The sequence below is a fragment of the Erpetoichthys calabaricus genome, chromosome 2 (assembly GCF_900747795.2).
Source record: "Erpetoichthys calabaricus chromosome 2, fErpCal1.3, whole genome shotgun sequence".
In the NCBI taxonomy this organism is placed as follows: Eukaryota; Metazoa; Chordata; class Cladistia; order Polypteriformes; family Polypteridae; genus Erpetoichthys; species Erpetoichthys calabaricus.
Genome location: NC_041395.2, coordinates 155,728,445 through 155,755,332, shown reverse-complemented (window position 1 = coordinate 155,755,332; position 26,888 = coordinate 155,728,445). Strand labels below are relative to the sequence as shown.

General features: G+C 36.1%; 1 protein-coding gene across 3 annotated transcripts in view; it reads right to left on the bottom strand.

The window, feature by feature from the left end:
* Positions 1-4,924: 4,924 nt before the first annotated feature.
* dipk2ab (divergent protein kinase domain 2Ab) overlaps positions 4,925-26,888 on the bottom strand; it is a 102,089-nt gene continuing 80,125 nt past the window's right edge. For all 3 annotated transcript variants that reach the window (XM_028794688.2, XM_028794687.2, XM_028794686.2), the window contains exon 4: positions 4,925-7,046. In XM_028794688.2, coding sequence (XP_028650521.1) covers positions 6,715-7,046 — 332 coding nt within the window. In that variant the 3' untranslated portion in view covers positions 4,925-6,714. The remainder of the gene's footprint in view (positions 7,047-26,888) is intronic.

Below are 26,888 nucleotides of genomic sequence, written 5' to 3'. Positions count from 1 at the left end.
ACCCACTCCTGATGCAGCCCACGATAGCAGTGTCGTCAGCAAACTTTTGCACGTGGCAGGACTCCGAGTTATATTGGAAGTCCGATGTATATAGGCTGAACAGGACCGGAGAAAGTACAGTCCCCTGCGGCGCTCCTGTGTTGCTAACCACAATGTCAGATCTGCAATTTTTGCTACTTCCTGATGCTGACAATGTCATCTACCCATTTCCAGATTTTGAAAGTGTATTTTTTTCAGAGAAATTTCTTACTTGGGTTATTTTTTGAAATAATGTTTTAGTCACCACTTGAACTGTGTTAATAACAGTAATATAGATAAAAGAGTTTCCATGTTTATAGTGCATATTTACAAATACTAAACATCTGTTATAGCAGCACTTCAGATCTTTTACTTTATAAGCAACATGTAAACCCTTGGTAGCTTCCCATGAGCCTAAACTGGGTGGATATAATTTAACAATAACACATAATAGGGATAAATAAGTTTTACCAAATAAGCGTGCCTAATGACACACTTCTAATATCCAGTTGTAAAACAATACTTGCAGATATGAAGAATCAGTCCACTTACACATGGCGAGACCATGCAAACTCCATACCGACACTGACTGGGCTAGCAATCAAGTTAGCTCAAGGTGTTGTATGACAGGAATATGCTGCACCACTCTGCCCATGTTAAAACATCAGTACTAAACAATCTTTTGAGCATGGAAAAGGTGCTATATAAATAAAATGTATTAATATTTAAAAAAATGAATACATGTAACATCAGCTTGGTTGATAGCATTGAATGCATGCCACATGTCTGCCTAATCTGACACTGCAGCATGCAGACAGTATTTTTGCAAAAAGAGGCAATTAATCCCCCTCCACCCCCATCAAATAGTATGAATAAACATCTATAGCTAGCTGCTGCACTCTGATCCACACACTAAGAAATTAAGGGATAGTTTTTATTTTATCAATCTATACTAATTCAATTACTAGATATTACTCTGTAATAACTGGATTTAAGACATCAGAATTTGGCTTCAAAACATATGTTATTGCAAACAGTACAGCTAGCAAAAACTCACAGCCATATCCATATTACTAAACAAGAATGGTAAACCAGATATGGACGCAGGGACCTGCCCGTGGACGCAAAAGACATACTGCGCAAGTGCCACACAAAGCCTAAAAGAGTGAGAAGGGAGAGACTATGAACCGTCAGAATGGGAAACAAAGTAAAACGTCATAAAGAGGTTAAAGAACAGGGACAAACACATGCAGAGCAGGTTACAGAACAAAGCCCCTGCCCAGAGTAAAACGAGAAAGACTACGAACCGTCTGACATGCCGCAAGCAGGATAAAGCGAGGTCAAAAAATAAAACACAGACTAGGAAACAAAGTCAAACTTTATAAAGGGATTAAAGAACGGGGACGAACACATGGAGAGCGGGTTACAGATGATGAAAACTGGAATGCAATAGCTTCAAAAAAAACCTAGGCACGAAACACATGCACACCGAGATACAGAATATAAAGGCAGAAACAACGACAGTTAAACGTCCACACCACACAGCGGGGGCGGACCCGGAAGGTGCAGGCGCCTACATCGTGCGTCAGAAGGCGCGGTAAAGTACAAAAGGCAAAGGCACCTACACAGCATGGTAAAAACCGACATAATACGGCAGGTGCAGGCGTCGCCGCCATATTGTGAGTGGCACTAATGCGTTGTGAAAGCACAGGAGGAGACACAGTAAAACAAGAGGAGTCAACGCCCCGCCCCAGAGTGAAACATAACACACTACGGAGTCCACAAAGGTTCATACATCAAACCCGAGATGGTACGGACACGCGTCTGAAACCGCGGAAGCAAAACTGTCTCGGCTCCAAAACCAAACAGCTCAACAACTAACACAGCTTCGACACCGAGCCCGCGTGGACAGATCTAATGAACGTTGACGCCTACAGCGCACGTCTCAAACTGCGTAGGCAAAGCAGGCACGGATTCAACACGACACAGCTCCAGTAACCGAGATACAAACACGCGCCTGCCTGGATATAATTAATGAACGCAGGCGCCTACAACGTGCGTGATGCATTATTAACAGTACGATAAACATCACAGTATCGCAAACAAATGAAAATTATTAGTCGAAAAAGGGAAAATATATTCACCACGGACCAAGTGTCATTGAAACAAAAGCAGAATAAAGCAAGATCAGAAATGAAAGACAAGAGGAGAAAGCAAAGTAAAACGTCATAAACAGGTTAAACTACGGGGCCAAACACATGGACAGCAGGTTACAGATAATGAAGAGCGGAATTCAAAAGCTTCAAAAAAAAAAAGCTTGACTCCTCGATCCTCACACGTGGCTGCCCAGCGGGCACGGGTTCAAAACGCCGGGGGTAGGCGAGCGAAGCAAGCAGGGGGCGGAGCCCCCTTGTGTTTTCATAAACTATAAACCGCAGGTCTTTGATATCGGTTCCTGAATTTGCTACCTCTTTTGGTGTACAAAGATAACACCATATTTTTACCCCTAACTTAAATACTGACCGAATTTGAAACCTGGGATGGCCACTTAACCTTGATAAATCCCACAAAGGGACAGGTTTCATGTTTTAGGGACTTCTCATTGATGTCTAGTAAAAGCTGACACTCACTGACAGCTAGTGAGACATCCGTGACTGAGGGTCAATTATGGCCAATGAAAATCTCAGAAGTAACTGGCAAGTGATGAGGCTTTGGTATTTGCTCTAAGTTCTGATACCTGAAAGTAACCAATGAAATTACCAGAACACACCATGTAATCAACAAGACTGTTATGGCTGCATTATGACAAAGTGGGCATTGCCCATCATGATAGTCTTTAGTGGCACACCAGGCCTGTAAGGCAGTAGATTTAACAGAAATCCAGGTGTCCCAAACCTCTAACTTGCATTCAAAAGTAATTGACTGAACTCTTTGTGCCAGTATCTGCCTGTACTTCATCTAATAACAAAGGTGTAAATAAGAGTTGAAGTGACACCTTTGCAGAGGCCCAGGCTGCAGACTCCTTAAGTCACAAGGCTTAAAATAGACCAAAGCAAGAACAAAGAACTGTAAATCAATGAATGGCAACTATGATGAAGAGAAACACTTACCTATGAGAAGACTCTGGCTTTGAAACTAGAAGTAACTTTAATCAAATCATGAGAGGTTCCATTATTCTTCATAAGCTAGTTACACTGATCCACTTTGTATATTCCCTGGACACACTCACTGTACTCCCTTGGGATTCTCTCATAGATGTGAAAATCTGGAAAATGACCTTCTGAAACCTGCTCTCTGAAACTAAAAATAAAAGCTGATGAGCTATTCCCTCTCTGGGGCAGCTGAAACTGATATTTCTCTACTCTTTATGGACCCAAAATGATGTAGTCTTAAAAGGCCGACAATTAGCGATAACTTCAAGAAGGGAACTTCAGCACTCAAACTATTGTTCCAGAAAGAATAATGCCTTTCCCTATGAAGTTGCAGATGACACATCAAAGGACATACATGAGGAAAACACCGAACACCACAAATAAAGGATCATACTCTAAAGTAATAGAGTGCACTTAAACACAAGAAGAATCCCACCTCAGACAACAGAGAAAGGTAAGTACAGTAGGAGCCTTGCTAAATTTTTTTAATCAATTACCAGCACTGCCGAAGGCAAAATCAATACTTGATTAACCAAGTTAAATCTCTCCTCTTTCCCATATTACAATGACTATCCCTGGTTGGGCAAGTTAAAATTCACTTTCCTTTCCTACACTGAAGTTAGGGATACACACAAAACTCTAATGTTCTTTCCAAAAGTAAAATCCCAACAGTGCATGCCAGCAATTGTGCATGAAAATCAAAATTATAAAAATTTGTTTCGCTTTTGTTTTTATTTTCTCATTTGCATTTAGTTTTAAGGTATTTTTTTCATTTTCATTTTAATTTTAGATAACAAGATTATCTTTTTGTTAACATGTTTCATTTAAATTTTTGTTAATGTGAAAAATACTACGTTCCTATAGACTAATCAAGTCTAATAAACAGACATTTTCTTTCGGCAATTGTAATACGCGCAAATCAAACTGATAAAGCAAAAGAGAAAGAAAGAGAGAAAAAGAAAGGGAAAGCTGGATACTCCTGTGGTAAGCAAGCTCCTGAAACTAGAACAATAACAATGCTACTTAAATAACAAGAATTACATGCAGATAAATCTATTTTAATTAAAATTTATGATTAATCAATGCACACATACAACATACATATATGTCTGGGTAAATATGTGCCTTGATTCATTTATTATATTCATTAATGCCTTTATAAGTTTCTTACATTTTATCAGATAATAGCATATAGCATAACAACTTTGCGGTCAAGGACATTTACTCTTTACGTTTATGTCAAGATGGTATCATTATCTTTATAAGACTCAGTTTAACAACTTGATGCTTTTGCTTACAGTATGTCTCCTGTTGTGAACTCTTAAGAGAGAGTAACAAACACCACTTGCCCATGTGGTTTGGGTTTATTTAAATAAAAAAAAAAAAAAAAAGATATAAATAAAAATACTGTTAGCACAATGTGTATTAGTAATCAGTTATCTGTTTCCTATCAATACCATTATTGTGCTAAAAAAAATAAACATATCAGTATCTGGTACTGACCTTATATTAAAATTTTTCTAATACATTTTCGAGTTCAGGAAAGATGCATACAAGTTCTTGGACTAACTTGATAAGTGAAAGACTTCAATGACATCATCTTACCCTTTCAAACTCAGTTGGACCTTCTAAGGTGGTTATATAAATAGGCTTGGGTCTAAACAAGTGAGCAGCAGAGTTTATTCAGGAAAAATATATTCTAGAAATTTTAAAATATAGAAAGGAAAGTTAAAGAAGCATTCAGACATCAAATATGTAGATATATATTTTTTTAATAGTTAAACTCACTAAAAGTTGTAAGCACAACTTTAATGAAAGGCACAGTAAAAATCAGACAATGCTGATATAATACTCAAATGAAAAATTACAGTACAAAAGCAGACAGTCATCAATGCAAATACAAATTCCCCTTCAATATCCATTCACATTGGAAAATTGTCTGTGACAGTTTTATGATAAAGAAAAATGAAATCCAATGAAGAACAAACAATATAAAAAGACATACGCAACACCAAAGGATAGATTTATTTTCAAAGTGACTTGAAAATGTGGTTTATTGCTTTCTGCTGAAGCATGATTAAATTTTCTCTGCACTAAGAGAGGGAGAAAAGACAACACCCAAATCATTTAACAGTAAGTTATTATCTACAAACTTAACACACACCTCCATTTTTTTTCCATTAGGCCAAAACAAGCACACTGAAAAGCACCTTTTGTTTTAGCTCTGTGCTTTACAAAAGCAGGCAAAAGTTTTGTGAAATTCATGACTTTATTAATGAAGTGCAAGAGATACAACTATAAACTTAGTAGTCTACTATTATGATAAAGAGGGGACAAAAAAAAAAAAAAAGGAAGTGTTCAGAAGTTTCATTAATTCCTCTCCATTTTAAGGCAATCTTGCTCCTATGCTGCTAAACAATGTATCAATTTGGAGCTATAATCAAATTATTCATCACCGCCGTTTAAAGTGTAATGAATTTCAAATTGCGCTAGAACTGCAATATTTTTGACCCGCACAACCGTTAAACCACAAAGTCAATTTCTTAAGCAAGTGCCACTTCAACATGCCATTTATTAAGTAAATCAGTTTTTTTAGATAGTGATGTGGTAGTGTGGAGCTTCCATTACATAACCTCTGGGCAGAGGACTGTTACCATTCCCATTGATCTCTCGTGATGAAGACTAAACAAGGAAGGCATTTTAAACAAAACTAGGATATTAAAAGAATCAGAGTCTTTGGTACATGTGCAAAAGTGGGAGCAGACAAACCTTTATCGCTCCTTTTTCTTACAAAAGACTTCCCACACCTTTGCACAGTTATTGAAATTGTCTCCGCTTTAATATATACATTTTTTTTCTTCCCAGAATATTAAATCAGCTACTTAACACACAAACTTTGTAAACATTATAAATGAGCTATTTTCACTGTGTTATGTACTATGACTTATTCAGGGTTGTACAACTGAAATCATAATGGGAAGATTATTATTATTTTTAAACCTTTTCTCCTTGGTCTGTTATCATGTGATGCATGTTAATAATACAACAGAAAACTATAATTTTCCATTTTAAGCAGACTTCAAAAGACTTAACATATTTACAGTACAATTTGTACAATATTGCAAAATATCATATTCCTTTTTTGCATTATAGGAACAATGTTTAACATATCACTTTAAAAAAAATCCTGACAATTCATCTTTTGAATTTAATTGAATTTTTTGAATGAAATCTTCTGATAACTATGGACATTTAATATTACCATCAAAAATCTGATTGTTCCTTGTTACCAAAAAAATAAATCATACTCTTCATATACAGTATGTTCTTCACACCAGCAACATGATCCTTGTGTGACCTTTCTCCTTGAATAACAAAATCCAAGCAAAAGTTTTGTAAGGGGAAAAAAAAACTACACACTTTTTCATTGTTCATGTGCTTCCCGAAGTTTTTAATTGGAGCACAAAAGCAGCAGATGGAGGGACTGTTAACTAAAAGTCCCTAAAATAGGACAAACCAGGGCTGAGTCAGCCATCTACTTTAACTACCTCACATTATTGCTAAGTTGTGTGAGATATTCCCGCAATTCTTTGGCCGCCTGAAATCGACCAGATCTCTTTTTTGGGTTGGTGCACTCATCGATTAATGCTTCAAGCAGGCCCTCTTTGGCAATTTCAACTGGAGGGTCGTGCAGCAAGCCACCAGTGGTGCCCCGCCACGTAGCATGCCGAGAGAGGAGGTTTTGGCAGATGGCATAGTAGTTGTGGTCTACAGTGACCCGGGAGCAGAGGATGTCTTTTGAAAAAGATAAGCAAGCTTCCTTGTCACATTCCTCAAACTTGCTCTCATACCACACATCCCAGTTCTCTGGCTTATCTGTATGAAGACAAGAAACAATACAAATTACAATGCATACAACTTACTCAATAGCAATATTAAATTAGACATTAGTGTTCACTTGCTTGCATTACACAAAAATAAATCCATCCATCCACTTTCCAACCTGCTGAATCCGAACACAGGGTCACGGGGGTCTGCTGGAGCCAATCCCAGCCAACACAGGGCACAAGGCAGGAACCAATCATGGGCAGGGTGCCAACCCACCGCAGGACACACACAAACACACCCACACACCAAGCACACACTAGGGCCAATTTAGAATCGCCAATCCACCTAACCTGCATGTCTTTGGACGGTACAAAAATAAATGCACAGGTTATATTAAGAATACACAGAGTATCATGATAAATGAAAATATAAGAGTAACTGTTATTTTTTATAAAAATGCAAACTGAAGACATCCATGGGGTATGTATATAGTTTCAGTATAGTGTCTTTGTCAAATTGCATATGGATACTAAAAATCAAAATTGCAAAACTGAATCAAGTATTATAAATTTTGTGTGTTCTAATGGAGTATACAATGTGAACTTCTAAATCCAGTAAGTGGTCTCACATTGGCACTTGCTATAACACAGGCATGGAAGCAACGGTGAAGTTATAGAGAGGCAGCAAACAAAGTAGAGAGAAAGCCTGAGACTCAGTTACTGGAGAGTGAGGTACACATTAAGTAAATAACTGTTAGAATTTTTGTAGATTCAGGACACAATATTGTGGGTACAATAAGCAATGTTTATCATCATATATAACACTTGTCAAAGTCAGTGTCTTGCCGTTTCAATAATTAAAACCATTAAAGGCTTGGCTTGCCGGTAGATCAGGGTTGTGCACAAAGCAATATGATCAGCTGTGTTTTACTCTTTTTCAGATAAAATTGGAAGTAAAACATTGCATCTAAAACCAAAGTGGTTGTGTTCTTATGGTTTTCTCTATTTTTGTTCCTAGTAAAGCTGTGACAGAGTCATGCTTCTCTGACTATAAGAACCCTAAAGGAAGTTTGTTCTTTTCTTTTTAAGCATTTTAATTTTCTTTGATAGAAAAAAAAAAATTTTCTTCAAAGGCAGTGTGTCATGTTTGGGCGGTGATTTAAGAAAGGTATATTAAGTGACTAGTTTTGTTTTATAAGTTTAATTTAGTGTCTTGTATTTTGGTGAATGGTTCCCCTTTCTTAAGGTTTCACAATTTTTGAGTACAGTTTTTACTTTTTATGTGTATTTTTATATTCATTTATATATTAAAATAACCAAACCTTGCATTTGGGAGCTATTCAGTCATTCTGAGTGTTGATCAGTTTTAGAGTGATGAATATTTGTGTGGCCCTCTCTTGCACAGATCATTTATTAATTGGAGTTTGCATTAATGGGAAATGAATGCATGTGCGTGTGTGCATAACAATTAAAAACTCATAACTCTGCATTGTGTAAATAAGCCTTATCTAGTTTAATAAAAAACACAGTTCAAATTATTTTAACTTTATTCTCTTTCTAACAAGTTGAACTGGACCTGAAGGACTTACAAAGCAAACAAAAACCAGCAGAATCTGCAATCAAGTCACAAGCTTTCCCATTTGTGTCTGCTGTGCTCCTGCCTTCTGGCACAGTACGAGTAAGAAACTGAGCGAGGCAGTGAGTTAGAATAAGAAAAAGATAAGAGCATCCTAATTACAGCCAGGAGAAAGTATGCTGCACATTTGAAACCACACCTCCCAACATTTAAGTATCAACCAGATACACAAACATAAAATACAGAATAATTAGCAGTGCGTTCTAATTCGTAGCATATACTGTATATGTGGAACACACTGAAAATTCAGTCAGGCAGTAGTTTTCTAACCTGCTTAGTGTGGAACAGGGTTGTGGGGTCTACTGGAGCCTATTCTCAGCTAGAACAGGGTGAAAGGCAGGAACAAATGCTGAACAGGGTGCCATACCATCACAGACACTGAAAATTAATGTCAACTCACACATTTTCAGATTTAATTTTAGTACTAGGGTGTTGTACCGTGTTAGCCATTATGAATGTAGAGAAAAGCCAAGCAAAATGACACCTTTTATTGGCTAACTAAAAAGATTACAATATGCAAGCTTTCGAGGCAACATCTTGCCTGAAGAAGGGGCCTGAGTTGCCTCGAATGCTTGCATATTGTAATCTTTTTAGTTAGCCAATAAAAGGTGTCATTTTGCTTGGCTTTTCTCCAGATTTAAATTTAAAACTCTGATTTAAACATAACTAGTGTCTATTAGAACTGACTAGGGTGAAGACAGGAATAATGAGAGAAGACATTATATGGTTGTGGACAAAAGGGCCACTGCAGCACCCTTTAGAACACTATAATAGATTAAGCTGATGTTTCAGGACAATCTCTGATTTAATCTTCTTCTCTCACAATATATTCATCTACTCATTAAGTAAAACTTAATTTAAGAAGTTTCATAATAATCTATAGATCGAGAGGAAAAAATATGTCAAATGTAAATTATCAATATTTAATTTACAAGCATACACTTTTTAATTAAAAAAAAATGAAGGCACAAGGGTAAAACAGCAATATCATTTTCAATAAAAAAAATTTGAAGTTTATATTTAAACATAGTAAGCAGTAATTTCATACGGAATGCAAAAAAAGTATATAAGCCGGGGCAAAAAGGAAAGAACAGATTACAAGAATATTTAAAAATGGTACATAAAACTGCTGCAGTGGAATACAATGTGTGTGTCACAATTTTTGCACACTAGTGTATATGACACAGCAGTAATGCTGGAATTATATCAAAATTGCATAACACCTGTCTGCAATCACTTTAGGTAAAGAAAAGAAATAATATCAGCCAACAACCATGAAACTATGCTGGCTGAATGTTTGAGTGGTTTCACTTCCCCAGCTCATTGCAAAGAATGCAGTTTGCACATGTGGCCGATTACTTTTTCAGCTTGTACATTTTGTGAGTCTTTTGAAAATTAGCACATGGGATTCAAAAGAACTAATTTATGAATTCCATTTGATCTACTGGATCACAATTTGCTGTTAGAGAGAGTAAAGAGGGCATGCATGCAGATCAGGAGGAGCACAGATCCAATCACAGCTCAAAAACAGCTCTGCTGATTTAATAATTATTTACTGAAGAAGAACTTAAAGGTTGAACATGGCTACTATATACATGTTTGTAAAAAACTGCTCAGACTTTAAAGCGCACCCTTGAGTCAACCAAATAATTAAAAAAATTAAGGCACAGAAGCTGTTTTGAAATAACACTTAAGTAATTTTTCTGATGATACCATGCTTACAAATATTCATCCATATTCTGAAATCATTTTTGCAAAGATCTGGACAAAAGGAAGAAAGAAAGAAAAAAAAAAATTTAAACTGGCAGCCCCAAATTCTTAATAATAACAGGAACAGAAATTGTTTGCAATCTGATGTTGAAACTTGCACTAAAATGTCTGTTAATGGAAGTACAAGCAAAAATACATTATGCTTTAATACTTATTTTACAAGGAAATGTATATATCAAACCTATTAATACAATGACAGTGAGTCGATATTGGTATACTTTAAACCACAAAACACAAATAATTTTAAGCATAATGAACCAAGGGTGTGTACAGTATATTGCCCTTATGTTTAACTACCCTACGGTTTTTGATAATGTACAGTAGTTTATAGAATTGAAAAAGGGCAATAATAACAGGAACAGAAATTGTTTGCAATCTGATGTTGAAACTTGCACTAAAATGTCTGTTAATGGAAGTACAAGCAAAAATACATTATGCTTTAATACTTATTTTACAAGGAAATGTATCAAACCTATTAATACAATGACAGTGACTCGATATTGGTATACTTTAAACCACAAAACACAAATAATTTTAAGCATAATGAACCAAGGGTGTGTACAGTATATTGCCCTTATGTTTAACTACCCTACGGTTTTTGATAATGTACAGTAGTTTATAGAATTGAAAAAGGGCATAATGTTGATTATCTATATTTTTTCTATGTATATGTATATTCAAATATTCTTTTTGTACAGCAAAGAATTGCTACCAGATACACCCTAAATTGGTGATGATATGATCATGTGATAAGTTGTTTACTTTAAGTTTCTAACTCTCATAGTAACTTTCCACAGTCTATAAAATGATCAACTGCTTTTTGACTATTTCTTATCCACGTCTTTATAGACACAGGAATTTCTTTGTCTAGTTTGAGTGCCTGAGGTGAACGTCCTGGACCACCTACTGTCCCCCATTGCTGTAATAAAGGATTTTAAATGGGAATCTTTGCTGAACCTTAAGAGGGATTTGTTAAAGTAAATTCCACAACACCCACTTGCTGCTCACTTCACTCACAGATTTAACTTCTTCCTCCTGTCATTGAGCCTTTGCCTCAAATTCTCTTCCTGACTCAACTCACCCTCCAACCTAATGCAGCTTTAAATGGCTATGTATCTCTTTCCCTACACACACACACAAATAAAATAATGCACTGTGACCAGCGGACATACTCTTTACAAAAACAGGGTTAAATACAGAAGAGCAAAAAGTATCCATAGCCATATACAAGGTTCTTTTAAATATATAAAAGGAAAAATACTAAACACTTCCGTTGGAAAGATAAGTTATACCTAGAAATGTAAATAAAGTTCCTAAATGCAAAATAATTTATGGAATTAAAAAAAAAAAAAAATCACTGTTGTGCATTATTAAATGAAGCTCAAATCAGCTATTGTCTAAGAAGAAAATAATGGATTTTCACCAAAAAAATTTAAACATATAAAATTAGTATGACTAGTTTTACTTTCCTTACAAGATAATCCCAACAATCCCAATACACAGCTGCCAAATCACATTAGTTTAACAGCAGGGCATCAAGCGATAAGCACTAACCCATCTCTCTCTTTAGTTATAGATGATATCCACTGAGGGGGAAGAGTGCAAGATGGGTAAGATGGAAATAAAAAAAAAACAAAAAAACACACACACACAATGCAGATAATGATAGCTGATCTCCCATTTGTCCTCATATTACTCTTATGTGGACTCAACGTGTTCAAGGAGCACCATACGGAGGATGGTAGATGTCAACCTCTGTGTTTCACGCTGTTGTAAATTAGCTGGTGCTGCATTTGTACTATAAATAGTTTATTACATTTCACTCCACTGACACCCAAAAGCATTGTGATTGTCAATGACAGGACCCAACTGTTTTAAGATAAACTCATTCTCATCTCCTTACAATAATTCAGGATTTCATATTGCCTTTTTGTTCCCAAGCATTACTGAGATGAAAAAGTATTTTCACAATATTTACTTCTTTGTAATCAGCAACAATGAGATTCTTTGTTATTTAAATATTGCTTCAGTAATATCGTGGGATCCCTTGTTTTCCATAAAAACACATATTGCATAACTGCACTGAAACCTACAGTTTATATTGCTGACATCGGCCAGGATGGGTCCATGGACTCATTCACTAGTCCTCCCGTCAGTATCATTTGGCAGTATTTATTAGTCATGAGGTTGGGGAAGATTTTCAGTCTGTGCTCCTTAGTCTACTAGAGTTACACTTTAATTCAAAAAGGAGAGGATCTCCAACCATCCATCTACGTCATTTTTGTTCCACTTTTAATAATTCCTTCATTTCTCATTCTGCTAACCCAGGAAAATTATATTGCAAGGGCAGGTTCAGCAAGTGTTATGTCCATTCAATGCAGATAGAAAACCAACAAATCCATATCTTAATAGGTCTTGGTGTGAGTATTTACTTGTACACTTAATAAACAGCAGCACTCCAAACCTTTAGATTTACTGCTTAAAAGAATTACAAAGGGTAACTGGCTGGGAGTAGTTTTGCTTAAGATGTGCAACAAGAGTATAGGATATTTTCTGAAGAAAAGCATCTCTACTGTGATGGCAGCAAAAAACTGAATTCTCTTCCATGTCAGTGGCAAAAAAAAAAAAAAAAAAGCCTCAGCTTAGAATGAAAGACAGACACTATCACACACAGAAAAAATGCCTAAGGAATACCTACTTGCAAAGCCCCCTGTGATCTAGGGAAAATCTAGATATCAATTCACTCTTCAGATTGTTTGATAAACGATCTCAATAAACTGGAGACTGAGGTCACGGCACTTACACAGATTTAAATGTTAATTACAGACTTAGTTCTTTTACATTTCTACAAAATTAGTTTTCACTTTATTGCATTTTTGTGTGGCAAATAGCCCTATTAAGTGAAATACATTACTATCATTTTAAGTATCATATACAAGTAGTAATGTATGGTAGCAGTGAACTGCAACACGGCATGTGCCAATTAATGTACTTATCTCTTTACTTACAATATGATACCAATAATTTACGCACATCTCTTTACTTACAGAATTTGATACAGGCAAAGAGTCCTGTTCACATTCCTACCTTTAAACCCAGGGTTTGTGTTAGACACACTGCAGTACTTGTATGTTTAATATGTGAAAAATGTGTGTTAACAGTAACCATTAGTAATATATTCAATGAAGCTACTGGCTTTAAGCAATCCTGCATATTAATGAGTTTCACATTAAAGGGGTTCCTACAAAAATTTGAATCTACACATTGTGTGTGTTTATCTTAGGGTGTCAAGGGAAAGGAAGAAATACTAAGCCGGATAAAAAAGGGAATGTATTCACGTTACTCCACTACTTATAAAACTGTGCAAAGAATGGTGATGACAAAGGAAGAAAACCAGAAAAGTAATGGAACAGTTTTAGAGGTGTAAGGTTTTACTTTGAAAATCTTTTGCACCTAATGTTTTCAAAAACATATGCAGTTCATAAGCAGTAATTTTTAAGCAATCTTACCAGAAAAAGGAAAACATAATAGCTGAAGAAGAAACCTCAATTTATCATCAGTTTTGGTCTCAGTGGAATACTAGTTAAGTTTTTCACATAAAACACCTCTGATACTTTTATCATTCAGCTCTGGCAATCCTCATAACAAAGCAAGCCAATTTGTATGCAGGCGAGAACAAGAGCTATATTTATTATTTAATCTATCAGCAGAATAGTTCTATAAAGTCTTAGAGCTTATTCCCAGTTGATATGCTCTTCTAGCTCACTGGCCTTCTCTAAAATTAGTGAAATTCTCTGTCGTCTGTTACTTTGTGTTTTTATTTTGTTTCAGCATAGAAGGAGAAGGGGGAGGAGGACATACACGGATTGATCTGGTACACTGGATGAAACCTTTATTTTGCAGTATGGATTTAGAAAAAAATGTTTTACTGAAAATCTTGCAAACACATTTAAACGTAAAACATAACATTTTACAATATGTTCGAATCTGTGCGTCTGAGAAAATGTAAAATATGACTTTACAATAGTGTATTAGTGTCTTGAAGGTTATGTCTTTGTGTTTACTCTGTATGTGAGTCATGTGCTATAGTGAGTGGATCCCTTTAAGAATATTACCCCAGAGTGATGTGCAGTTGAACATAATTGGTGAGACAATGCTGGCATCAGTACTCCATGATTGTGCATTAGATTATATGGGTTTTACAATGTGTAACTATTTAAAGCTGATATTTATGTCTGAAACAGCATCAAAACCATTAGCTGTTAGTATGGTATTCACAAAACAGGAATGTCTTATGGCTGAACATTCCTCAGTCCCCCCTTCTAGCAATAGTAAATGTAGAAGAAATTATTAAAATGAAAAACATCAGTATACTTCAAAGTAGGAATGCATTGATAACCATTTCTTGATAGCTGATAAGGCATACCTGATAAGTATTGTAAGCCTGAATGAGTACTATAAAGAATAATGATGTATTTTCAAAAACAAATATATGAGAACAATAGTTTTATCTAATATGCCATGCTGAATGAACCTTATGGCTTTTCTTTGAAAAATACACATGTACCATATTAGACATTATTGATTAAAATGACCAATAACTCTTGTAAACAATTTAAATATTTAGCCAGTAATAAAGATAATCGCTTTTGTAAAATCTGTTATCTTGATATAGAGGACTTTTTTGTCATGAAGTAGCCTCAACTGCATGTGTGTGAGTAGTGTTAGACATGCAAAGACACTGTCAGTAGGTCATTTTACTAAGTAAACTCATATGGGTAGAGAAGCTGAAAAGTCTTTATGTGCTTTACAAATGAACTTACTGAATAGTCTAGAGACTGTGCTGCGATTCTTTAATTATTTTCTTCCCATTATCATTATGTATTACAAACGATGATACAAGATAACTCTTCAAAAATACAGTCTTAATCTATACACATTTTATGAGCTTTAAATTGCTAACATTAACATTTATAGAAAGAGCATTATCCCGTCAAAAGCACAAGTTGGATAAACAGTGTAGGCATGTATCACATGACAGCCAGCTAGCTATGTTAGACCTATGAAATGTTTATTTGAGTTCAATTATTTTCTCATATAATAACCTGCATGTGTTATTCACCTGCCTAAAGAAAAATACAAAACATGGGGAGAGTGCTGGACTTAAGAAGACTAATTACATCTGTTTAAATCCCCAGCTTCAGTAAATTAGAAAGACATTATACACTAGTCACTTTTTTTGGAAAACCCTACTCTTCCTATGTAACTTGTTGCTCATTCTGTAATGGTACCATACAAGTAGATAGTGTCAATTACAACATGGACACAGGTCAAAGTGAATTGTGTTTGTGCTTGCAAAAGGTAAATTGTATAAAACTGGAGGTAGTGAGCACCAACTGAGTTTAATGCCGGAATTCTTAAGTATTACACTATCATGGTTATAATGAGAATGGGTCTACATCCAAATAACAGAGGATAGTGTAGATTAATATTAAAGGTAGGGGATAAGAGAAAAAACATCTATACAAGAATGTACCAAAATATTTTTCACCACACTTTTTTTTTCATGCCAAGTACAAGTGAGGAATCTTGATTTACTTATTTATTTACCTCCCTGAGCAATCCACAAAAAGGTAAAAGCAAACAAAGCACAGAACACCTGCTTGTTTTCTATCATGTAGTATCTTAGAGCAGTGATTCCCAACCACTGTGCCACGACACATTAGTGTGCTGTAAGAGATCATCAAGTGTAACGTGGAAAATTATCCAATTTCACTTAATTGGTCTGAAAATTATTATTTATTTAATGCAAATAATTTGTCTTTGTTCATCGATGCGACAGTGACAGGCAGAACAGTTAAATACTCTTCCGCTAGGTGGCAGCAGGTGGATAATTAATCTGTGTATCTACCTGTTTCCATTCAAACAGTAGAATTAGTGATGCTTTGGCTGTGACAGCAGTGATAGGGATGGATAAATATCAGAAAAGAAAAAGTACACAATCCGAACTGGGTCCAGGGGAAAATTGTGACCCAGATGAAGGCCCTAGTATGAGTAGTGGTCAGAAGAAAGCAAAAAAAGGTGAGCTCAAGACAATACAATGAAATTTAGCTTTCCTCTGGATTTATTTTTACCGGGGAACCAACCGAGCTGATTCCGTTATGCTTGGTATGAGAGGAAAAGCTGTCCAACAGTACCATGATTCCTAGCAAACTTAAACGCCATCTCCAAACAAAACACCTGTCACTTCAAAACAAGAACACAGATTATTTTATTCAACTTCGTGAACATACTAAGAAACAGGCAGCTTTAGTGAGGAAAACCACAAAGACAAATGAGAGAGCTCTCAAAGCTAGCTACCAAGTTGCTGAACTCATCGCTCTGAGGCTAGGGATCTGCACTGGCAATCGGAAGGTTGCCGGTTCGAATCCTGTAAATGCCAACAGGGACTCTGCTCTGTTGGACCCTTAAGCAAGGCCCTTAACCTGCAATTGCTGAGCGCTTTGAGTAGTGAGAAAAGCGCTATATAAGTGCAAAAAATTATTATTTTTATTATTAAAACAGGCACACACGGTGGCAGAGACATTAATACTACCTGCCTGCAAAATCATTGTAAATGAGATGCTCAGCCCTGGAGCTCTTAAAAGAAATAGCCCAAGTCCCTCTCTCAAATAACAGAATTGCCAGACGTATTGATAACATTTCTGCAGACATTGAAAGGATCACTTTGGAAAATTTGCACGCCAGTGGAAAATTTGCATTGTAACTCGATGAATCTACGGATATCAGTGGGCATGCACAACTTTTGGCAAATGTGTGCTTTGTAGATGGAGACACCATCAGAGAAAACTTCCTGTTTTGCAAGGAATTGCCAGAAAGAACAAGAGGAGAGAACATTTTTCGAGTTGTATTAAAGTACCTTGAACAAGGAGGACTTAAGTGGGAAAACCGCATAAGTGTTTGCACTGATGGAGCAGCCGCCATGTTCGGGCGCACCAAAGGATTTATAAGCTTAGTGAAAGAGCAACATGTAGATGTTATTGCGACGCATTGTTTTCTGCACTGTAAGGCACTCGTTGCCAAAACATTACCAGCAGACCTAGCTCCTGTATTGGACGATGTTGTGTGCATGATAAAGTTTGCGAAGACAAGACCTGTAAAAAGTTGCATGTTTGCATCATTCTGTGAGTAAATGGGAGCGGAGCGTAAACTGCTATTGCTGCATACGGAGGTCCAGTGGTTATCCCGTGGCAAAGTTTTAGTCCGTGTGTATGAGCTACGGGAGGAACTAAAAGTGTTTTTGACAAATGAGAGGTGTGATGACGCTAAGTTGCTGTCAAGTGATGGTGTGCAAGATTAGCATGTCTGGTGGATATATTTCAACATTTCAATGACCTGAATACACGGATGCAAGGCCGAAATGAAAACCTGTTCACAAGTGCAAATAAAATAAATGGATTTCCTTCAAAGGTGCAGCTCTGGCAACATTTGGAAAGTTCAAACCTTGACATTTTCCCACAAATCCAGAAATGGCAAGGTATCAACATTGCTGCACTGTGTGAGACAATAGGCAAGCATTTGAAAACTCTTGCACAGAAGTTGTCATTTTATTTCCCTTCATTTTGCACTGATTGCCTTGACTGGGTTAGGAACCCATATAGCTCAACCGCAGTTGGAAAGGACATGACTTTGCAGGAGTAGGAGGACATAACTGTACTGAGAGAAAATCGTGATTTAAAGCTGAGCTTTGCTGATCCACCTTTGGATGGTTTTTGGCTGACTGCTGCCAAGGAGTTCCCCATTGCGGCAAGCAGAGCTATTTCAGCCCTGCTCCCATTTTCAACAACCTACCTATGCGAGCTTGGCTTTTCAAACATGACTGCTATAAAAACTAAAAAAAGAGAGAGACTCAGAGCTGTTGAAGAAGATCTTCGTGTGTGTCTTTCTTCAGTTCCTGCGTGTATATCAGCGTTGTGTTCAACTAAACAGGCCCAGGTTTCACACTGAGTAAGTAAACTGTGAGTAAATTGAAACTAGAAGATCATTACATTTCATTACATAAACTTTTTGTGACATTTTTGTTTGGTGGTATGCTGTGGGATTTTTCGAATGTAAAATATGTGCCGTGGCTCAAAAAAGGTTGGGAAACACTGTCTTAGAGGGCTGGGACTCAAAGGTGTTGAATCTTAGCCTCAAGTTGGAACAGTAAAGGAGAGATTAAGAAATTCTCAGCTTACATTTTGGGACATTTACAAGAAATATGCTTGATATCTTCTAATACATTTAGTACATGTGAAATTAACAAATGCATATTAGTAATTAAAATTACAATAACTGCATTTTAATAATAAAAAAAAAAAACCTCCAACTCAAATTCATGCATGGGTATGCTCCAAGCTAGTTATGAAGGGTCGTAAGGATTCCTTACAATCACATGAGTAGATTTGACACTGAAGCAGCCTGTTTTTCAGCATTCACTGTTATTAGCACTTTATTCTGCTTTTTGTTATTTGGAATTACTTGAATACAGGCAATTAGTATTGTTTTTACTAAAAATCTGTTTAATTAGCCGTTATTTTTCTATACTCATTCTGTAGTCAGAAATTCACTGTAATGTTTATTTTTGTCATAGATTTTGATACCAAAGCACCTTTTTTTAAAATTTAGTTTATTTTTTCCAGCAGAATTACTTAATTGTATTTAGATAATGACAAAGGATCACAGATGGGTGCAAATGAGAATAAATAATAAAAAAAGCAGCTGCTACCAGAAGTCTTTTCAACTTGTGTGTTTATTAGGAAGTAACAGCTTAAGTAACCAAAACATTTCATAACAGCAAAGAAAACTTTTAAGATAAGTAAAATGTTGCATGCTAGTTATATTCCGTAAAAAAAGAAAAATCAATGCATTTGGTCTATCACAAAGGTATAAACTAGGAAACCACTGTAAAGTTAAAGGAAAAATTAGCAAAAGGAACTGGTTAGACTTAAAATCTCATCACTGCCAGCACTGCAAATGAACAGCCATGCCATACAGAAAGGAACTTTCTATAGGTCTGACCCTTCAGTCTTTTTCATGGATGCAAAAACTACTCCAATGAGCTCTACTCCAGTTCCTTCTATAATGGTTGTAAGCTAAAACGTTAATTAGAACAGATGCATATCTTCCAACTTCTTGTATGGGGGCCTTGAGAGACTGGTTATTAAATATGCTTTCTGTGAAGCTATCATCTATCCAGATTTCTCTCACTTTTGTACCAGTACACTTATCCAGACAACATTTGCCCCTTACTTTATCAGCCTAATAGAGGTCTGTAAGATAGGTCCTACTTTACCTAAGGCTGGCCTATTCAAATGTGACCCAGAAGCAACCTCTGAGTGGCCCACTGGCCCAGCCCATGGTCCCGTCAGAAATGCAGAGAAAAGGTGAGAAAAACATTTTGCTAGCCTTCAGAAATTCCTATAGTAGCACAGACCATGAATGCAATTCTCCTCATAGCCTAGCAATATTCAACCCAGAATGAAACGCATTGTTGTGTGCCTGAAAGTGATGGTGGTAGTCTATGATACTGTGATTTTATTTTTTGTGAAGATACCTCGGCCATGACAGCTGGCATTGGCTACATACTAAATAATTCCATAATCAATTAAGCGTGGAGTCTTAGTTATATTCTAGTTTTATGAAGTTAGTGTGAACGTGGGTTTTCGCAAATTAATCTGTTACTCCAATTTGAGTCTTGTTACTGATGATCACTGTCTCCACACTTCTCTTCATACAATTGGTTGGCCCTCCACTCACACACTTCAACCCTGGGAATTCATGGTTGTTATGAGGAAGAAAATCAGCCACTGACACTCAGAGCAAAGAATGAATCAGAAAGACTGCATTTGATGAAAACATGCAGAAAGTTTGGTATTTTCTTTAAAACTCAAACTCACTGTTCTGCAGGACTACATAACATTTTTGTACAATGTAGAACTTGTTATTATCCTGCTGTTAATATTCTTTGATTTCAGAAATTCAATGTAATTTTAAATTATCAAGCACAACATTATACAGTATGATATATCTACGCACTGCTGCCTTGCAATAAGGAGATGCTGGGTTCATGTCCTGGGTCCTCCTTGCGAGGAATCTGCAAAGCATTTTGAGTAGTGAGTAAAGTACTATATTAATATAAAGATTATACTTGATGATTTATCAATTTCTAAATTTTAAAATGTTATGTTTTTTCACCAAATAAACAAAACATATAACACTTGGCCTCTGTCTACCTTCACAGTACCTCAAACTTGATCCAAACTCAACTTGTGTATCGCCACCTTTTTGTTAACAAAAAAGGCACTGCCAATCACACATGTGGCAATTTAAAACGAACGTATGTTACCTCAGTGTGCAGTAGACGTTGTTTTCATGTGTGTTAGCTACTGTTATAACTTGTTATGGGTTTGTGCAATGATAGCATTGACAGTTTGTTTTTATTCTGTTAAATGCACTTTGTGATATGCCTGGGTCATATGTGACCAAAATATTTATTTTATTTCAAAAGGAAAACAATGTTACTGATAACACTGTGCACTATTTTGTTTTTATGCACTTTGAGCTGTGCCTAGGTCAGATTTGACCAAAATGTTTATTTTTCTATTTTAAAAGTGGAAAAAGTATTGCTACTACCTCAGATTCTGTTCAGTTATAGCTTTTCTATTGTTTTTTAATGCACTTTTTGGTGCTCCAGTGTCACATTTGACCAAATTTAAAAAGGAAACAATGAATAAACATTGCTTGTTTTTCAATACATTCACTTGTGTTGGTTTAAAATTTGTTATTATCTGCAGCACACTGGCCACTGAAAATGTCTGGCCCAGCTAAATTTCTTGGTATGAAAATTTGGCCCAACTGAATTTTTAATTGAATAGCTCTGACCGAAGGTATAAAAATATTTGCTGCATTCATTTTAAAGACACTCAAAGAATAATGACTGTAAGATACTGTAGCTCATATTGCATTGTGCAGAAGGTAACAAATATGTATTTCTGTTTATTATATCGGTGTCTCTAGCCCACCATCAGCTATGTTGTCACTGGACACAGTAGGTAAGAAAGAGAAAGGAGGAGAGTTGGGTGATATGGCCAAAAATATTACCAAAATTTTTTACCATACTGATCAATCTTGATATGTATCATGATATAGAACTTCATATTACTGTTTAAGTTTTTAAATCTTAATTCTACAGACTAAATAAACAAAATGCTTATTACAGTTTAAAATATGATTTATTATCAACAAATAACACCCACATAGAAACTATACACATACATTTAACATAAACACCATAAAGTCTTCAGTGAAATAACTGCATTTACTTACAGTACCTCATATTAACAAGGTATGTAACAATGCATATAATACAGTACAAAGGTTGCATTACTGGTCTCAATACATATTCAGCAGTATGCTTTTTAAAAAAAAAAATTAAGGTAGAACATAAAGTATATTTATATGTTTGTTACTAATATAACAATAGTTTATTAATAATACATGAATATACAGTATTACGGTTTTGTTATCTCTATACCAAGAGCTAGAAGAGATCACAGAACTGACAGGTGTATTTGTGTGTAACAAAGGAGTCAGTGCTTTTTGTTACTCTTGGAAAAGACCGCACAGCAGTACACAGTTTACTTGCAGAGTGGCATCTGTGCTGCACTGTGATATTTGGAGATCAAACCCTAAGATACTGCGCTCAAACCTTGCTTCTGAAACTGCGTATCACTGAGTAAGTTATTTAAAATGATTGTGCTCCAATATGAAACAAAAAAAGAAATGTAACCAATTGCATCTCAATTGTTGGTAGCTGCCTTGTATAAACACATCAGCCAAACAAATAAATATTAATAAACATTACATACTTATTAAAATTACTATTCTCACAGCCATTTACACAAATATGGGCTACATGATGTACAGGCAGAACAACTGGCCCTTTTTAAAATTGTGTCATTCACTTAATCACAGGGTGAAGTAGGTTTCGGAAGCACTACAGGTGAAACCATTTCTTCAGCGACACACCATGACAATCTTCACTTCACTGTCCGTCATTATACACAGCTGGTGGTCTTCTGTACGACCCCATAATTACAGGGCATCCTTGAGCACCATTGAAATGGTTTCTGCTAGGGCCCAACCGATAATATTTCATCACAGATATACTGGGACAATATTTGCTCTCCACAAATGCATCAGTATCGGTTGAACCGGCATCGATCTTATGATGCTGAAAGTCTAAAGCAAAGCCTATGTATTATGTTGTTTTTTCCTAGTGTAAAAGACCTCTGTTTGAAATGTCTCTCCCCTTGACTAATATGAACAATGAAGGTAAACACATTAAGCCTTAACAATGAACATACTAAATAATTCCATCTTTCACCCACATTCATCATCTCTGGGACTGACAATAAGGCAAAATTTTACAGAGAATGTAAAAGGTCATTCAGTTTCTTACTGTTATACTTGAAGTTCACAATTTTCCTGTTAAAATTCTGCATTCCATGTTTTTCCAGGGCGGCACAGTGGTAGCGCTGCTGCCTCGCAGTTAGGAGACCCGGGTTCGCTTCCCGGGTCCTCCCTGTGTGGAGTTTGCATGTTCTTCCCGTGTCTGTGTGGGTTTCCTCCGGGTGCTCCAGTTTCCTCCCACAATCCAAAGACATGTAGGTTAGGTGGACTGGCGATTCTAAATTGGCCCTAGTGTGTGCTTGGTGTGTTTGTGTGTGTCCTGCGGTGGGTTGGCACCCTGCCCGGGATTGGTTCCTGCCTTGTGCCCTGTGTTGGCTGGGATTGGCTCCGGCAGACCCCCGTGACCCTGTGTTCGGATTCAGCGGGTTGGAAAATGGATGGATGGATGGATGTTTTTCCTAGTTTCCCCCACTGCCAAAATGGTCACATTCTACTAATATGAACAAGGTTTTCACTCTGTAACTAAGATCATCTTTGTTTCAAGGGTTGGGTGTTTTATTAAGTGAAAAACAGCAGATGTTTTGGTTTCAAAATGTTACACATTTGTATCAGTATGCCTCAGTGATTGCTTTACAGAGAATACTTTCACTCTGAGAGTTTGCAGATAAGCATTCTCCACTATTCCAGTGCTTGTTATCTTCTCAAAGTGATGTGTAGTTCAGATTGTTATTCAGTCGGATTTTAAAAATGCCCCATCTTTAGACAGGACAGAGTTTTGGCTTTCTAAGACATAGAGACTTGCCTCCATATTGCAGTGACTGCTTGATAAGAATTTGTCAATATATACACAGCCACCTGCTGTGCTTGTCCTCAAACTGGCACCTCCTTCAACCAAAACTTAACTGCAAACAGCATGCATGTGTCACTCAGGCTCTTGAACAAATCACACTTCATATGCAAATAAACAGTCCAAAATGCCTGCTTGGACTTGTCAGATGACTAGTCGTTTCTTTTTGTGCATCAAAGAAATCTTCATGTTATACATCCTTACAAAGCAGATATGTCTTTTTGCATTGTAATTTTTTTTCTTTAAATGACAGTGTTTATATATTACATAATCATTACAGGCCCTTTATAATGTGTGACAAATGCCATTAAATAAGAATGTATATATAACTTTTGAAATTGCAACACTAGTCAAGAAACTGCAGATTTAAGAAAGAAACCTTACACTTTGAAGGACAGGTGAACGTTTTACAATGTATTAAGGCATCTGGATCAACTCATGATTAAAAGTGAGATCTGTTGGCTCCCAAATAGTTTTTATTCAGGACAACTACCATTTTATATGTCAATAAAATTTCTTAATATTCTGACTTATTATCCATGCCCATATTTTTCTTATGTTATTAAAATACATTAAAATACTACATTTTTTGCGATGGTCACTCATCTTGTTTTCAAGCCTAATTTCTTTGCGTCTGGGAGATTGGTAAGCAGATTTAAATGTTCCAGTAGCCTAACAGGTATGCTTTCTTTCAGCAATCAGAAGCTCTCGTTTTTGAAATGAAACTGGTAAAGCATTTAAATGACAAAAAAGTAAAAATAAATATAACTGGATAATCCTATGGCAAGCACATTCCTGGTTGTATAATATATATTGTAGATTTGTATAATATATATTTCTCAGGGTATATATACACGATCACTGGTTCATTCATTAATTTGTTAATCCCCTAAAATATAACTTAGTTCGAAAAATTATCAGATGAGAGCGCATAACAGTTTTGCTGTCAGTGAAGTTTATTCTTCATATTTATGTCAACATAAACTAAACTATCTTTATAAGCATCAACAAGTACACACTTGTGCTCACAACCCCTGCAGTGTACACTTCATTTATTAAAATAAAAAAAAAAGAAGTAAAACTTTTTTTTTTATTCAGATTTTGTCCAAGAAAACCCAGTACCTCCTGGGGACAAATAAACGTATCAATACTTGAACACATCAGCAATATCATTCGTCTTTTCTTTCCCAATATCAATACTGTTATCTATACTGGTTTGGGCCCTAGTTTCTGCCACGTGATTCTCAGGAAAATACGCAGTTTGCAAGCACTTCCTACGTAAATTCCAATCCATGCCAATGTAGTGTATAGAAAGAGTTATGTATAGCTCAGATGTTTGACTCAACCATAAATCTGTGGTAGTGGCTTGTGTCTTTCAATGCAGCCTGCAACTTTGCCTTATATTCATCATAAAGCTACTGCAGGTAAGCGTGAGAAAAATCTTTTCAGCTAGGAAATTGATACCTTGAGTTGAGGACTAAGTTTCCAGAATCCTTTGTTTTTGAGAACACACACTGGAATCATGTCTTTTGCCAAGAAATGGGTGACTGCTTTTGTGATGTCTTCATGCCTTTTTGATTCTCTGTTATATGGGGTCACGAATGTAAACGTCAATACAACAGACTGCTGTCTAGGTACATCTCCACTGCTCAAATGCTTTACTAGCAACAACACTCGATATTTCTTTCTGGCAATTTTCATTTTGACTGAATGGTATCTTTTGAGGTGATGGAATAGATTTGTGATAACCAAACCACTTCCAAACTTTGATGTTGAGTGCTCTCTCTTTGGTATTCAGTCTGTGACAAAAGTAGAAGCAGGGAAACCTCCTCAGCTTTACTCGCCAGTTGGTCTTTTCACACCAGCTCTCATCATACTCACAACCATGTTCTTAATAATTACAGCATGTGGAATTCATGGAGAGGTACAACACAGCAAATCACACAGGACTCAGTGCTGTTTTGACGATTCACCAAGCATATGTGCCTCATGACATGCCGCAAGCCCTACCTACTTCTGTATACACTAGGCAGGTGAAAAATGTTTTATCAAATTCTATACCCTAAACTCACCATCACTATTGAAAAAATATTTTTCACAAAAAAATAAATAAATCAAGATTGTTTCATCACTGAGCATTAGGAAGGAGGATAATGCTCTTTTAAATTTACAAAAGCTAGTCCGATAAAGAGGGTGCTCCTTTCCAGGTTAAGCTATCTGTTAGGGATCATCGTAAACTACTGAACTTCACACGAACAGTGGGGCTTTCATTTGTGTCTGTTGTTAGTCTCCAAGTTCTGTGTAATATATTTTCAAAGGCACCCTTCAATTTAATAACTACTCCTTCCCTATTAAAAATAAAAACACACTTGGCTATATGCACTGTTTTTGGATTCTTCAGTGAGAATATGTGTTAGCTATCTTTATTTAGAAAATATTTTTATGCCAATTAAAGAAAACCAAACAATTGTTTACTATTTTCTTTGCTCTGGACAGCTAACATTATCACATTTGTTTTCCTTGTCATTTTTGTCACACCTAGAAATATGGCATATTAACTGAAGCATCACTAAACACAAATGAGCAAGATGCAACCAAGATGACAGTTCTTGCAAGTGATGGCATCAAGAAAGAAGTGCAGAGTTAGAAGTAATACAACAGTGTGTCCTCCCATAAGAATGTAACAAATTAACATGCACGTTTTATTTACCAACAAAAGTGTTAACTAACAATGACCTAGGGATTAACGTATTAAAATAAGATGAAAATAAGAATTTATCGTGATAGTTATCGAAATGATTACCTGTAAGTTAATTTGATGGTGTTCAAAAGGTATTTTTCTGTAGCCTAATAGACACCGTTATATTTTAAACAATTTCACACAGCTTATTTATTTGGGTTGCTTTTTCATAATTTTGTTGAAACATGGAATAAAGTAATCTACAGCATTATTCTCTTGTGCTAATAGCTATTGGGATTATTATACAATTCCCCATGACCTCAACTAGAAGAGAGCAGATACCACAGAAATGGACAGTCACCACTACTAAGACAAATCTTATATTATTAGGGCCTGAGGGGATGCACAAACCAGTGTGTTTCTTCGTGCCGGTCCCAAGCCCGGATAAATGAGGAGGGTTACGTCAGGAAGGGCATCCGGTATAAAATTTTGCCAAATCAATATG